Here is a 17,117-nt window from a genome sequence, read left to right as displayed (position 1 = left end):
TTGTCCAATCTTTTTACTGAGTTTAAAACTTTTGTGTTCGTTTTAGAAGTCTAGTGTAAGCCACATCAATATATTTGATATTAACACTAATTTGTGTGGCGCTTAATTTCATGTCATGTCAGTGATCAATTCAACTAATTTTCTGCCCAGAAAATAGGGACAGTTGCACTCACAATTATTCAACCTCCACTGAGATGAAGAATTTATATATTTAAGCTTTTCTGAAGACTTAGACTGTTTTACAATTTCCTGTGTATTAGTTGATTGACCTATTCAAATTGATAGTGAAAACCTATGATATACTATCCTAATACTGTCTGTACATGATTTTTTTTTTTTTTTTTTTTTTTTTTTTTTTTGCAGGCAAAAATGCTTGATTTTGCTGTGGCTTTTTTCCAAATATGTGATGAAAGTTGCTGCGCTTTTGTGCTTTGCTTTTTTTTTTTTTTTTTTTTTTTTTGTGTGGAAAACTACTTGCATTGGCGAAATTGCGGTGATGAAATGAGACCTTTCACCTGAACTTCAACATGTGAATTGAAGAGGTCTTTGGCTGAATGTGTGTTGTGATGACGTCAAATGTCTTGGCCCAAATCTGCAGGAAATCTGTGGTAATTTTTGAAAATTGCAAGCTCCTCCAAATATTGCAGTGCTTGCTTCATTTTGTGTTAATTTCTGTGATCGCAAAATCTTGGAGGGATTATTGAAAGGATATTTTCTTAATCTAGTCGTGTCATATTTTTCAATCCTCTTCAGTACTGTTTTGAATAACTTGCTAGTCTGCAAGTCTACAGAATTGTGCTAAGATGCAATTAGGCCATTGGAAACTCTATAATGAATCAATTTGTTTCAACTGTGATACATATGTAAATCCCACCATGCATGTTCAAACTCGGCAGCAAACATGGCAAAGAAAAAAAAAAGCCTTCACAGAAGCTAGGAGAATTAGTTATTTTATTACACCAGTATCATATCATATCTATATATAGTGCATTGCAAAAAAATTTAATATTATGAAAAAGTTCTCTTTTTTTTCCCCCCCATAATTTAATTCAAAAAGTGGAACTTCATTTTGTTACACAAAGTGAAATATTTCAACCCTTTTTTTTTTTTTTTAATCTGGATGATTATGGTTTACAGCTCATGGAAATCAAAAATCCAGTATCTCAAAATATTAGAATAAGGAATTTATAATACGGAAATGTCAATCTTCTGAAACGTATGTTAATTTATGTACTCAATACTTGGTCAGGGCTTTAATCATTTTGCATGAATTACTGCATCAATGCGTCATGGCATGGAGGCGATCAGCCTGTGGCACTGCTGAGGTGTATCAAAAGCCCAGGTTGCTTTGATAGTGGCCTTCAGCTCATCTGTATTGTTGGGTCTGGTGTCTCTCATAGATTCTCTATGGAGTTCAGGTCAGGTGAGTTCGCCGGCCACTCAAGCACAGTAATACCACAGTCAGCAAACCAGTTACTAGTAGTTTTGGCACTGTGGGCAGGTGCCAAGTCCTGCTGGAAAAGGAAATCAGCATCTCCATAAAGCTTGTCAGCAGATGGAAACATGAAGTGATCTAAAATCGCCTGGTAGACACTGCATCGAATCTCGACTTGAGAAAACACAATGGACCAACACCAGCAGATGACATGCAACCCAAATCATCACTGACTGTGGAAACTTCACACTGGACTTCAAGCAGCTTGGATTCTGTTCCTCTCCACTCTTCCTCCAGACTCTGGGACCTTGATTTCCAAATGAAATGCAAAATTTACTTTCATCTTCCCCGTGATTGAGGTTGTGTGTACTGAACCAGACTGAGAGATTAAAGACTCATGAAACCTTTGCTGGTGTTTGAGTTAATTAGCTGATTAGAGTCTTCTCATGTTGACATTTCTGTATTATAAATTCTTTATTCTAATATTTTGAGATACTGGATTTTTGATTTCCATGAGCTGTAAGCTGTAATCATCGGGATCAAACAGAAAAAAAAATTACACTTTGTGTAATGAATCTAGAATGAGTTCCACTTTTTGAATTAAATTATGGAAAAAATGAGCTTTTCCACAATATTCAAATTATTTGAGATGCAACGGTATTATAAGTTTAAATCTTGTTGTACAGCAGCAAACCTACCTGGACATGGACCATGAGGAATCTGACGTTTGAACAGAACACCCTAGGAAAGAAAAAAGAAAGCCTTGGCCAAAGCCTTGCAGTAAGTCCTAATGAAGGCAGGAATAAAACTATCAATGAACACACTAACAAGAACAGTACAAAAGCAAGGACTTCATTCCCAGACACCTCACCGCACTCCACTCTTGATCAAGAAGCACATAAAAAGTCTACTTGAATATGCAAAAAGGAATTTGCACAGGCCTGTAGAACTCTGGAAGATTAAACGGGAACTGTCTGAACCAATGGATCAGTGTAAGAACGTAAGTAAGTCTGGTGTAAGAAAGGCAGGGTTTATGACAAAAAGAACATCCCCATGGTCAAGCACAGAGGTGGGTCAGTCCTGTTGTGCAGATGTTATGCTGCTGCAGGAACTGGCAGTTTTGATTGTGTGATTGGCCTCATGGATTCTTTGAAATATCAGACTATTTAGAAGTAGAATGAGATTCCTTTAGTGGGTAAATTGAAGCTTTGTGATGATTGGAGTTTTCAGCAAGACAATAACAAAAAACATACATCAGTCAACCAAAGCTTTCTTCTGAGATCAGTCCTGGAATGTCCTTTAGTGGCCATCACAGTCCCCAGATTTAAATCCCACTGAAAATATACAGTAGGATTTAAAGAATGCTGTGGCAGCATGGAAACCATGGAACATTAATAAACTGGAAGCTTTTGTACTGGGCAAAAATTCCAGTAGCGAGATGGCAGAAGCTTATGAGCACCAACTGGAAACACTGAAGGTTATAAAATATAAAGGTAGCTCCACAAAATAACTTTGGGGATTTAATTATTTTGCACATGGGAAAATGATTTTTCTTGTGAACTTCTATTAGTAGTAAACTCAACACTACATTCTCAAAAATCACTCGAACATTCTTTGACTGTTTACTAAAGCCTTGGTTGATATATTTTATTTACCTTAATTTACATCACCAGACTGCTTTGAATATTGGGAGGGTTGAATAATTGAATGCAACTGTGTGTACAACCCCTGGCAAAAATTATGAAATCACCACACTTGGAGGATGCTCTACTTTTCTTACTTTGTAACAAATAAACAAATCACAGACATGACAAAACAATTTTTGTTTAATGGCTGAACATTCCTACTTCGTGAAGCATACCTCAAACAAATTCAATTTAATAATTTTAATGAATGATTTTTTTTTTTTTTTTTTTTGCCAGAGCCTTTAGAGGGAAAAATTATGGAATCACCCAGTGTCGAGGAAACAATTATGGAAATCACCTCATAATTTGCATTTCTAAAACAAATACCAGCACAAGTCTAAAAATGCAAATTAGTCTGCAGTAAAAAGAGAGTGCTTACAGACCTTAACCTTGACTGGATAGAAAATACACAACAAAACAAATGAGAAAAAAATGGGTGGAAACAGGAGTTAATGTGTTTGACAGAACTGTAAGAAATCGACTGAATGAAATGGGATTTGCGTATAGAAAAGCCAAATGAAAACCAGCACTAACATCTAAACAGAAGAAAACAAGGTTACAGTGGGCTAAAGAGAAGCAATCATGGAGTGTAGATGATTGGATAAAAATGATATTCAGTGATGAATCACAAATTTGCCTTGGCTAAGGAGATGCTGCTGGAACTTTTGTCTGGTGTTGTTCTGATGAAAAAAAGATGACTGCCAGAATAAAACAATCACATTTCCCCACTTATGATATGGGATTGCATGTCAGGTAAAGGACCAGAGGAGACCACAACAGTCAATGCACAGGTGTACAGTGAAGTTTTGGACACTTCTCATTCCATCAATAGAAAATAGGATTGGTGGTGATGAAGTTATCTTTCAGGATGATAATGCATCGTACCACAGAGTGAAGAGTGTTAAAGCTTTTCTTCAGGAAAGGCAAATCAGCTCAATGACATAGCCAGCAAACAGTCTGGATCTCAATCCCACTGAAAATTAATGGTAGAAATTAAAAAATTGGTCCATGTATGGCTCCATCCTGCAAAGCTGCTATTCGAGAAAGCTTGAAAGTGGGTTTTGGTGTGATTTATTTATTTTTTACTAACTAGCAAGGTCTCAGGAAAGCATAATTTGCTCATAAAAGCTCTCTCTATAATCTTCAGTACAACAAAGTAGTCCTGCTGGAAGACCTTCCATCACCTTCACAAGTGTACTCAGGTATGAAGCAAGAATGTTACGAGCACAATACTGCATGTTATTTCACAAAATTTATTACATATTAAAACAAGCATTTCCATCATTTTCAGCCAGGACAAAACCCTGAACTGTGTGCTTTAAAAAAAAAAAAAAAGATTCTTTATTTAAATGATGACGAAAACAGAGGACTGAACACAAATACAAAGCAACTTCCACATGAATAGAACAGGTGTGTAATTTTTTTGGAAAAGTTAGAGTTGGGTAAAAAGGCAGAAGAGGGATCTGGTTATTCAGGACAAATACCATTAAGAGATTTCGGATGTGATGCAATCTAAAGGCTGCCAGTAGCAATTCATGAGTGAGTCATAGAGCTCCTCACTACACTCCATGTACTGCTTGTTCAGTGACTCCACGTCCACTGGGGGGTTTGGCTCTGGAGGAAAAACACCAAAAGGTCAATTAACACAAATATATTTAACTCGACACCAAAGTCTAGTCTTTCCTGTGACCAATACGTATTCCAGAAATACCCTTTATTGAAGAAAAACTCAAGACGTTTGACCTCGCTGTGACCTTGGCCCTGTTTGGATCAACTCCAAAATCTAATCAGGTCATCTGCTGGTTACAGGAATAGTAATAATTCCACATAAATCCTACCAACATTCTGCCACTCGTTCTTCAGATATTTCATGCTAATGAAAATCTGATTGGACGAACAAGCTGAAAACACCTCCACCACTCAGTGATGGACATAATGACACTAGACAAATGAACTGCACAAAACTGGAGAATAAAAAAGCCTTTCTTCTACCCTTTTTATATCAATATGCTTAACAGACTGCACATTTGCCAACAACAGTTTTTTTTCCCCTCCTAGAAACAATGTTATGAATGTTATGAAGGCTGATACGGTGGAGTAGTACAATGCATGAACAACCTGCTTGTCCCCAAAACCCAACTGTATTGAACAAATCTGGATCAAAAATTGCACTGACACTAGCATTTGCATCAACACTTCCATGACTAGATCTTCAAACAAAAGATAATGAGCAGTTACCTTCATTCTCCTCCTCAGCCTCTTCAGTGGCATCCTGGGATTGCTACAAAAAAATGAAACAAAGATTAAACTAAGGTAGGGTTTTACAAGGAAATTCATGCAAATGGCATGGGGTAATATGATGAGGGCTATGAAATTCTTGTTTAACTTGAACGTTAAATTATTTCATCAATTGTGTGCAGCAGTGCAGATGGTATTTGAGCGTCACTGCATGTTAAGCATTTCAGATTTCTGGGATCGACTACCAGAGTTACATGAAGGCCATGATCTTTATGCAGGACAACGCTCCAATCACATGCATCAAGGTACACCACTGGTGACAATCAGTACGTTTACATGGACAGCACTATTACAATATTAACCCGATCAAGACAAAATCAGATTAAGAATTTACCATGTAAACGGCGATTTCTGATTACCTTAATCCGGCTAAAGTCTTACACAAAGTAAACAAATTGAATTAAGACACGTGGAGTATTCCTATTTTATCGATGTGCATTACAGACATATACACACCATAAATCGCACTATTAATGTTGTGTGGGAGTTTTCACCGCATTTTGCGGCCGGACACAGACACACGGCAGTGCTCAACTGTTTGACGGCAAACAAGAGAGCACAGCTGCATCCAAAACCGCGTACTTACCGACTATATAGTATAGTATACATGCATCTCTGTTACTATATAGTAGGTAAATACACGGTTTGGGAAGCGGCCCACGGCTTCAAGCAGTCGTCTATTTGCACATACAGCATGAAATAATTAACTGCACTTGAAGCTTCCGTAAAATTAAAAATGAAACACCCGAAACTGAATATGGTACCATAACAAAAGACACGCATGTCGATACGTGAAATTCTGGAGGGAACGTCGGACGGCGTGGGGACGCAATGACGTGTGCCGAAAATCCATCCATGTTCTAGAACATGTAAAACCTGAACATTAAAGGAATATTCTCATAACTCATGTAAATACTTTAATCAGAATATTGTCTTATGTAGAATAAGGTCAAAAATTTCTGCTGTCCATGTAAATGTAGTCATCGGTGCCCTGGCTGAACCCCTTTCCTCACTTCACTTTAATCCTATTGAGTTCTTCTGGGCCATTCTCAAGCATGTTATTTACAGTGAGGGAAGACAATTCACCTCTTTGAATAGAATTTGGGAGGCCGTGGTGGCTACATCAGCTAAAACTGTTTGCAGATCAAGAAATTGACAGGTTCAATGGATAGAAGGCTCGTGGTGACTATTGAAAAGAAGGGTGGCTATATTCATCACTGAATAGTTTTGAAGGACCAAAATAGATTTTTTTTTCTTAATTGTTAAAATGTTATTTTGTGTTAGTTATTTATTAAATAATACTTTAATACCAAAGTGTGCACACCAATAATTTCCTCTGCGAAAGACAAGTTAATTTTTTCTTTGTTAAACATTCTATTTTGAGGTGAAATAAACATTTAGGATCAACTGAGACCACTTATTTGTTCACCAATTAAATAAAGCTGAAAAATACCATTTGCCTAATAATTGTGCACAACGTAGTCCAAAACAGAGCACACTTTGCATGAAAAATTGGTAATGTGAAAGCAGTCATGTGGACCGGGAATCGCACTGCAGTACCAAACTGAGAATGCCTGTAAGAAATGGACCGAGTTAAGTTACACTTGAACTGGGAGGCACGGGGAGCAATCGCACTCCGATTCAGACCGCGGCAAACATGCCCAGTGTGAAAACCACCTAACTGCCACACTTTCTTCACAAAGGGCTGTATACCTGCAGAATGGATCGCTTGCTCCAATTCAAGCAACAAAACAAGTAATGATTGCCTGTAATCGCCTTACACAAGACAGTCATAATACCTCACTAGAACGTTATCAATACATCCTCGTTCATTTAAATTCTATTCAAATACTGTGCTGTTCAGTCATTTTGTGACTCTGTTGAAGGTAATGGAACGAATGCGAGTGTGATCAAAATGGTACCCGTGTCATATTCTCCATCCCTGGCAATTATAAGGGGTGAAATAGAACTGTATTATCATTTACTGTATTATCTATATCTACTATATTAAAGCATAAATAGCCGCTTACCTCTGTCGTTGACTGCATGTCAGGGGGCACGGGGGGCATTCCCATTGGTGGAGGGGGTCCCATCATCCCATGAGGAACAGGAGGGGGCATTGCATAAGGATTATAGCCATAGTTGTAGCTGTTGTACTGATCATAACCCCAGTGTTGGTAGTAATTGTTGTAGGGCTGCTGATAGTACTGCTGCTGGTAATTGCTATTATAATTGTGACTCTGGTTGTGGTAGCTGTTGGATTTGTTGCTGCAAGGTAAATTGAAGATGGTTTTAGTAAGTTTTTGGCAGACATGCTTATCTAGACAGACTTACAGAAATGCACTACTCCTCAAGCTAGAACAAATGGGCCGGTTTAGCATTTACATGTGTATGTATACCCTTTACTTACTGCACCAGCTACAAAAGGTCCAAACCATCTTTAGCAAGAACACGGAGACACTATTGATTCACATCTACCAGTCTATGCAGAGCGTTTCAACATGATGCGTCTAGCTAGTCTTTAGTGATCAAAGCAGTCATGTGACAGCTGCTCAAGCCAACATCTGGCAAGTCATTCCTTTAAATTTTTTTTATTTATTTTACCTTTTGTTGACTGCGATACTGATTCTGATGGCTTTGCCCCCCAGACCTGTAGCATTCTGAAACTCCTCCAGGGCTTTCTTCTGCTCGCTTTCATCACCAAATTTCACAAACCCGTAGCCCCTGTGTCATTAAAAACAACACTATGGAGTTACTATTTAATGTTAGAGTTTCTACTCATTGCACCATGCAACAATATATACATATTTCAAAAGATTTCAAAGAATGGTAAAACAATTTGAAATTAATTTGACGGTAGAACATTTCTTTTACTTTTAACATGAAGTAGCATCACTTCATTTGTGAGCTGCTCTTGCTTATCCTACATGGGAAAAACGATAGTTTTAGCAGATGTAACAAAAGGCAAATCACATCTATGTATAGAGTGGCCCCTTTTTGGGAAAGCAAATGAATGTAATAGAAATATTAAGCAAAACAATTGGTTCATAAGTCACAACAATCCTGGCAACAAGGTTCTCTTCAGTGCATATTGGTTGAAAATAAAAAGTGAAGCAGTCAGGAACGTGTTCAAGAAATGTGTTCATACTTTGAATTTCCATAGGGATCAGTGACAACTTTGGCTCCTTTGCATGAAGGGTATTTTTTCAGAAAGAACTGATGTAGCTGATAATCATCGACTTCTGGCGTCAGGTCTCCAACAAAGACAGAAAATTCAGGCCTAAGAAATCAGAACATATTTTGGAAGGTGAGAGTTTTATACTCAAGAAAGAAAAAAAAATAAGTAACTTGAATAGATAAACAAATAAATGCTGACTCACCCAGGCTCAGGCCTTTTCCCATATGTTGCATAATTCAGCTTGAACTTTCTGGGCTAAAAGTATATAATAAAAAAAAAAAAGAAAGAAAAAAAAAGAATAAAGTTAAATAATACAATCATTAAAATACAGAAGAAAAAAAACTTCCTGAAAGGAAGGACCTAGTTCTCAGGAAAGTAGAGAAAATGAACATACATATGATTACATCCCTCCATCACTCAGTACAGGCTTTATTCATTCATTCCTAACACTGACCAGTTTATTCACCAGCTTCAAACAATGTCATTATATACTAATCATACATGGAACTGTGTTCAAAAACACCACCAGCTAAAAGTTTGGACACATCTGATTAAATCTATGCGCTTCACATCTTAAAGTAGGAATGGGAGGAAGGACAAGTGCTGCTATGTTGGCCTAAAACCAATGTTTTATAGCCGTGCCTGAACCTGTGATCACTCGTTTAAGACAAATAATAAAATTGATGCATGATTTATTTCCAAAACAAAAAAATTATATTTTAGATTGCTTTTTAAACACCCTACCACCATGAAAAGGCTTGATTTCCTTAGAACTCAAAATGCAACAGAGTCATGCAAAGCATGTGAGGGAATGTTTTTAAGACTAATGCACAAGCAGTACAGCTATTTCCTCATGAAACTGCTGAAAAAAGCTGAGAAATAGTTGCTACCTATACTGCCATGTTCTGCAAAAGATGCACTGAATGCTTAAGTCTGAGCGTGAAGCAGCTCTACACTGCCGGTGATACAGTGAGTGACTGTGTGTGTGCTCAAGGATTTCAGCATGGAGATGAATCCTGCTCCTTCTGTGTCCAACAGTGCAGTAAAGGAGAAGAACCTACAGAAAGAGATACCGGTCTTCCTTGCTCTGCAGAAACATTCAACAGTTACAGCCATCAGAGAATTAAGTGGAGCAGCAGATTTCAATCACCGAATCAGCAGATGGTGGCTGCGGGGACGACAGTCAATGACATCATCTGTCCTGATTTAAAACACACCATGTCAACGTCAGACATTAAACCAACTGGGATTCCACCAAAGCTGGACGCTGCTATAATTTGTGCATGCTAGATCATCAGTTTAGCAATGCCGCTGTGCGTGGCCATGTATTTTAAAAAGGAAAAGACAGTGAAGATGCCACCCAAGGCCTGTAGAAACTTCAGCCACAGGGCAGAGGCTGGTGCCTGAACCCAAGCAACGCAGTTAGGAGGAACGCGGCAGTCATTCGTCTCTTCTCTTGGACAACAAGCTCTTTGAGCTAGTCTTAGATTTCTTAAGATATCTTTTCTTTATTTCCATTTTTCTTCCCACTGTAAAGCACAGTTGCATTTTAAATGTATAAGAGGTGCTATATAGGATTATTATTATTATTATTATTATTATTATTATTATTATTATTATTATGATGATGAAAGTAGGTGTCCAAACTTTTGACTGATACTGTCTGTACTTCAACGTGGGGGTCATGCTTTAGATAAAAGAATCTATAATGAATCTAAATTAAAATAGAAAAAGATTGTTAAAACAGGGTATCAGCACTTCAAATTTAATACTTTAATACCACATTCAAGACATTTACAAAAAAATTAAGACCTGCATGTCACTTCAATCATGCTACACAATACATCAACTATAATAGATTGTGTTTGTGTATATACATCCATTTCTGGGTTTAAGAAAACAATAGCAGGGTAAAATTCTATAGAGGTATATGGGAGAGCAGAGCAAATATACTTTTTGGATTACCATTTGCTCCAACAATGAAAGAGAGGAGAGAAAGAAAAAAAAAAAAAAAAAAAAATATCCAGTATTTCCTTTTCATGACTTTCAGAGAGAGAGAGATAGAAAGATAACGGCAGTCAGAAGAGAAAAAGATGTCAATTTTACCATCACTCCCTCAGCAGCTGTATTACAACCCCCTTGCATATTACAAATATTAATATAACAATAGTAATATATTTCTGACTTAATTCACTTGTGTTACACACTGTGGCTTTTATTTTGGTGGAAAATCGCAGGAAGACCTCCATTTAGTTGGCAACAGTTTTTTAAAATTCACTTCTCATTACCAATCAGGTGAAGTGCTGTAAACCTCTGCCTACAAAAATATTTGAGATTATGCCAACATAAAACCAAAGTAAATCTGGTGTGTGTTGTGTCTAAATGCATTTTATAAGCGACTCAAACTTACAGCACAGACAGAAATGAAGGTGTGGAGCGGCGTTTACTGTGAACTGAGCCGCTCTAAAACACTAATGAGCTGCACACACAGAGTGCAACACAGAGACACGGGTTTACCATGTCAAACAGCAACGAGACAAAATAAAATCTAAATCTTCTTTACTGTGTCGGTTTGGTTGTATTTTTAAGACCTTTGAAACACGAATTCAAGACATTTTAATGCTAATTAAGGCTTTATTTTTACATTAAGGAATTTAAGACATAGTAAGACTTTAAGGACCTGCAGACACCCTGTAAGTAAGTAAGTAAGTAAGTAAGGGCATAAAGTTAGTCACTTACAGGATTTGATCCTGGAACAAGCTTGCCATTGAGCCTCTGGACACACCGGTCAACACTGGCTTCATCTGCCAATTCTACAAAACAATATCCCGCAGAGCCTCTGTAGGGAATCAACATCATGAAAAAACACTTAAAAAAATAAATAAATAAAAAGCATGACAGATTTGTTAACAGAAATCAAAAAACACTTACCCTGTTACCCGGTGTGTTATAATTTTCACCCCGTATGCCGTCTCCCCCATAGTGCTGAAAGCTTGTTTGATGAAATTTTCATCCATGTATGGGTCTAACTGTAAGACACATTAAACTCATTAACAGGCGTTAAGAACCACTTATCTTTTCATTCTCAAAAAAAAAGGAATTTTTTTAAACATTTGCCAAAACCTTCAGTACATAACAGCTGATATAAAAGAGAGAAAAATCTCAAATATTGTAGTCTGCCTGTCGGTTTTTAAAATTTGATGTGTAGAATATAATGATGTTAATGGCATATATCCCTGAAAAGTTGGCTTCTTTATGTACAATATATGGCTAGACGTTTGTGGACACCTGACCATCACACCCATGTGCGCTTTTTAAACCTTCCAGATTTAATCTCCTGTTGCTGTTATAAGAACCGCCACACTAGAATTTGGAGTGCAGCTGCGCTGATGTGCGTACAATCAGCCATAAGAGCGTTAGTGAGATCAGGCACTAATTTAGGGTGAGAAGAACTGGCACATAGTCAGCATTCCAGTTCATCCCAAAAGCTGTTCAGCGGGGTTGAGGTCAGGCTATGTGCAGGCCACTCGAGTTCCTCCACTCAAACATTAGAAAACCATGCCTTCAGGGAGCTCGCTTTGTGCACAGGGGCGTTGTCATACTGGAACATGTTTGGGACTCTTACTTCCAGTAAGTAAGTAAATTGTAAGTTTACATCATACAAAGACATCCTATACAATATTGTCATGTGCAACTTTGTGAGAACAGCTTGGGAAAGAACAACATATGGGTCATGTAGTGGCCATATATAGTGAATCACACTGTGTGTCATTATGATGTTTACCAATTTCCTTGACAAAGCTTAGAAAACTAGACTTACATTAATATACTTTTTTCTTTTAAACCATGATCAGACTTTTTAACCTGTATATTTCCACCCCAAAAAATTGAATGCATTAAAATTAATGCTGTTAATCAGTGACATCAAAAGACTAATAATCAAAAGAAAAAAAATCTGCTCAGCATTTACTATATGGAAAATAATTACTATTTTTCTTTTTTCATAAGAAAAAAAGATGTGGCATTATGTAAACAAACCAGTGAGTGCCGTGAAAGTGGAAAATTTTTTTATATAGTATTTTTATGACAGTTTTTGGACATGGGTATTTTTGTCCTCTATGGACCTGTATGTGAGACTTTTTAATTGACGCACAAGAGTTATATAAAATATAAAATAAAAAGCGATGCAATAGCGAGCTGTAATCTCATACTTTTGAAGCGCATGGCTTCTCCGACTAAACTGGGCTCACGACAGCTAAACAGGCCAACGAAAGCCAGTAAATGGTCTAATAATAATGCACTAAATCGCACCGTGGTTCGTGTTTAACTCGCATTCTCAACTAACACCGTCAGACGGTGAGAAGCACAAACTGCGCAATACAGTAGTTCTTTGTCCAGTTTAAACTGCTCTAAAAACACATCAGCTGCTAGCTGCGTAGCGCTTGTCTATCACTGAACTGGCTAGCTGAAGTTAGCTAGCTTTACTAGCACATGTTGCAAACGTCTAAAAGAAATGCTGATACTTACATCGCCCATCCACAGACTTGTCATTCTGTTAAACATTTTGGCTGGTTAAATGTTACTACTACAAAAAGAAATCGAGATTAAAGAAGCGCATATAATCTGGCTAAAACCTGGCCAACTCTTCTTCTTCTTCTTCTTCTTCTTCTACCTCTTCTTCTTCTTCTTCTTCTTCTTCTTCTACCTCTGCTGCTGCTGCTTTTTATGGCGGTTAGCAAACACACGCTAGGTGCATTCCCGCCACCTACTGGGCTGGAGTGGGGACAATCGATGAAATGGAATATTACCTTCTAAATTCTATTAAACTATTCTACTTTTCTTGAGTATCTCATTAATGCATGATATATTTTATGATGATTCAAGCCACTATGCGGCAGTGTTTTAAGTGTAAGATTTTCGATAACTTTTTCTCTTAATTCTTCCAACAGAAATACTTTTTGATTTTCATAAGCAGTGCAATATATTAGTGCATGTTTTAAAGTTTCTGCTGATCCACATAATCTATAATCCCCAGACTCATGTTTGCTCGTTCTATATAGGGAATAATTTAGAGCTGTGTGCCTAAGGTGAAGTCTGGTAACGATTGTGTCTTCTCTTCTACTGCCAAAATTCCCTCTTTCACCTCCTACTTGATTTTGAATATGATAAAGATGTCTTCCTCTTCCCTCCTCATTTTCCCTCTTCATTCCAACGTTCTTGCCTCTTAACTTAGTGGAATATTCATTTCTATGTGGGATAATTTCAGTGCCTGCTTTGCTAAATGATCAATTTCCTCATTTCCATCCACTCCCATGTGTGCTGGAATCCACAGGAAACTCATCTTAATTCCTAACTTGTTTCCTCTATACATACTTAAAAGAATTCCATATAAAATGTCTTGTCTTGAGGATCTCCCGTTAATAAGGCTTGATAATGCAGAGAATGAATCTGAGCATATCACCGCATCCATTGGCCGAGTACCTCCATGCACCTGATAGTTAATAATATTGCTACCATCTTTGGTGAATAAACTCCTACTTGATCGGATATTCTTTTACCAATTTAACTCAAAAACATGGGACATGTACAGCTGCTGAAGCTCAACCTGTTTCAGGATCTTTAGAGCCATCAGTGAAAATTGTAAACATTGAGTAGCAATTCTGCTCTAAATATTGTTTAACCATTGTATCCTTTGCTATTACTCCACTTTTATCATTAATAATTGCTTGCAGATTAAGATTTACTAATGGTAAAGAGATTAGCCAAGAAGAAATAGGTGACACTACTACTGTAGGGCTCATTTCTATGATGCTACGTCACTTCTCCTACTTCTGTATTTTCCTCCTCATTTCTAGTTCTTGGCAGGTCACTGCCGTAGAGCTATGATACCCCCAGTTGAAGATGTTTTTCAGTTCAGTTTGGTTTAGCAGTGCTTTATTAGCATGAATTGTGAAAGCAGATAGTACAGGTAGATTAAACTAAAAGTTATACAAATAATACATAGATATCTGCATTAATACATAAACATAACAAAAATAAATTTAAAAAAGATAAGCAAACAACAACAAAATAAAACTGACAGGTAAGCATTTGAACATAGTGTATAGTGTACAGTGGTGGTTGAAAGTTAAGATTTTCTACATTTCTGCATAAATGAGACCTTAAACATCATCAGATTTTCACATAAGTCCTAAAAGTAAATAAGGGGACCCAATTATACAAATTAGACAAAAATATTACACAGGAAATTTATCCAATATTAGATGGCAAAAATTATGTAATCACCACACTTAAAATATGTTCACCCACATTTTTTACTTTGTAGCAAATAAACAAATCACAGATATGACACAAAACAATTTTTGTTTAATAGCTGAACATTCTGCCTTCGTGAAACATACCTCAATCAAATTACATTTTTTTTTAATTAATGGAATTTTTCCCCAAGTAGGGGAAAAATTATGGAATCACTCAATTGTGAGGAAAAAATTATAGAATTACCTTGTAATTTACATTTATAAAACAAGCACCAGCACAAGTCTAAAAAGTTTCAAAATTAGTCTGCAGTTAAAAGAGAGTGCTTATAGACCATAAGCTTGGACTTTCTGAAAATAAACATGGCCCAAACAAGAGATTTGTCAATTGAAACAATGGAAAGGATTATACAACTCCTGGCAAAAGATGTTGGTTGTTCCCAGTCAGCTATGTCTAAAATCTGGTGAAAATATAAACAATATGGGAAGGTTATAAAATGAAAACATACGGGTAGACCAAGGAAGACGTCAAAGCGTCAGGATAGAAAACACAAAGCAATATGCCTTGAAAATAGAAAATACACAACAAAACAAATGAGAAAAAAATGGGTGGAAACAGGAGTTAATGTGTTTGACAGAACTGTAAGAAATCGACTGAATGAAATGGGATTTGCGTATAGAAAAGCCAAATGAAAACCAGAACTAACATCTAAACAGAAGAAAACAAGGTTACAGTGGGCTAAAGAGAAGCAATCATGGAGTGTAGATGGTTGGATGAAAATGATATTCAGTGATGAATCACAAATTTGCCTTGGCTAAGGAGATGCTGCTGGAACTTTTGTCTGGTGTCATTCTAATGAAACATAAGAATGACTGCCGGAATAAAACAATCACATTTCCTCACTTATGATATGGGATTGCATGTCAGGTAAAGGACCAGAGGAGACCACAACAGTCAATGCACAGGTGTACAGTGAAGTTTTGGACACTTCTCATTCCATCAATAGAAAATAGGATTGGTGGTGATGAAGTTATTTTTCAGGATGATAATGCATCGTACCACAGAGTGAAGAGTGTTAAAGCTTTTCTTCAGGAAAGGCAAATCAGCTCAATGACATGGCCAGCAAACAGTCTGGATCTCAATCCCACTGAAAATATATGGTGGAAATTTAAAAAATTGGTCCATGACAAGGCTATGTCCTGCAAAGCTGGTCTCAATAAAGGTGGAACCAGCTTGATGGAGAATATTGTTTTTCATTAGTGAAGTCCATGCCTCAAAGAATTCAAGCTGTCATAAAAGCCCGAGGAGGAACAACAAAGTACTAATTGTGATTTTTTTTGTTGTTGTTAATGATTCCATCATTTTTCCTCAACATTGAGTGATTCCATCATCTTTTTCCTCTACTTGATCTGGGGGAAAAAATTCAATAATTATAATAATGTTCATGAAGCCAGAATGTTCAGCTATCTAACAAAAATTCATGTGTCATATCTGTGATTTGTTTATTTGCTACGAGGTAAAAAAAAAAAAAAAAAATCTGGGTGAACATCCTCTAAGTGTGGTGATTCCATAATTCTTGCTAGGATTTGTATGTGAACTGCTAGGATTGGCAGTTAATTTGAAGGTGAAATTAGAGTCAGGTGTTTTCAATCAATGGGATGACATTCAGGTGTTAGTGAGCACAGGGATCTATCAAAGTCTGATCTTCACAACACATGTTTGTGGAAGCGTATCATGGCATGAACAAAGGAGATCTCTGACTTCTAAGCAACTAAAGGCCTCTCTCACATTGGCTAATGTTAATGTTCATGAGTCCACCATCAGGAGAACATTGAACAATAGTAGTGTGCATGACAGAGTTGAATGTTGAAAGCCACTGCTGCCTGTCTGCAATTTGCTAAAGATCATGTGGACAAGCCTGAATGCTATTGGAAAAATGTTTTGTGGATAGATGAGACCAAAATAGAATTTCTGGTTTAAAGGTTATGTTTGGAGAAAGGAAAACACTGAGTTCCAGTGTAAGAACCTTATCATATCTGTGAAACATTGTGCTGGTAGTATAATGGTTTTAGCCTCTTTTGCTGTATCTGGGACAGGATGGGACAATGAATTCTGAGATACCAGTGAAATCTAAAGGAAAATGTCAGGACATCTGTTGAATCTCAAGAGAAAGTGGGTCAAGCAGCAAGACAACAACCCTAAGCACAAAAATTATTCTATTAAAGAATGGTTACAGAAGAATAAAGTTAATGTTTTGGAATGGCCA

General features: G+C 37.0%; 1 protein-coding gene across 1 annotated transcript; it reads right to left on the bottom strand.

Moving 5' to 3' along the window:
* Positions 1–4,362: 4,362 nt before the first annotated feature.
* Positions 4,363–13,292, bottom strand: trnau1apb (tRNA selenocysteine 1 associated protein 1b). Its single transcript, NM_001201310.1, is given in 9 exon segments — positions 4,363–4,734; positions 5,359–5,401; positions 7,449–7,686; positions 8,023–8,142; positions 8,567–8,698; positions 8,799–8,851; positions 11,336–11,435; positions 11,528–11,625; positions 13,124–13,292. Coding segments are annotated over 9 exon segments (948 nt in total). The 5' UTR covers positions 13,160–13,292; the 3' UTR covers positions 4,363–4,606.
* Positions 13,293–17,117: the final 3,825 nt, after the last annotated feature.

The sequence above is a fragment of the Ictalurus punctatus genome, chromosome 20 (genome assembly GCF_001660625.3).
Source record: "Ictalurus punctatus breed USDA103 chromosome 20, Coco_2.0, whole genome shotgun sequence".
Classification (NCBI taxonomy): domain Eukaryota; kingdom Metazoa; phylum Chordata; class Actinopteri; order Siluriformes; family Ictaluridae; genus Ictalurus; species Ictalurus punctatus.
The sequence above is the reverse complement of the archived record's forward strand: the minus strand, read 5'-3'. Positions and strand labels throughout refer to the sequence as shown.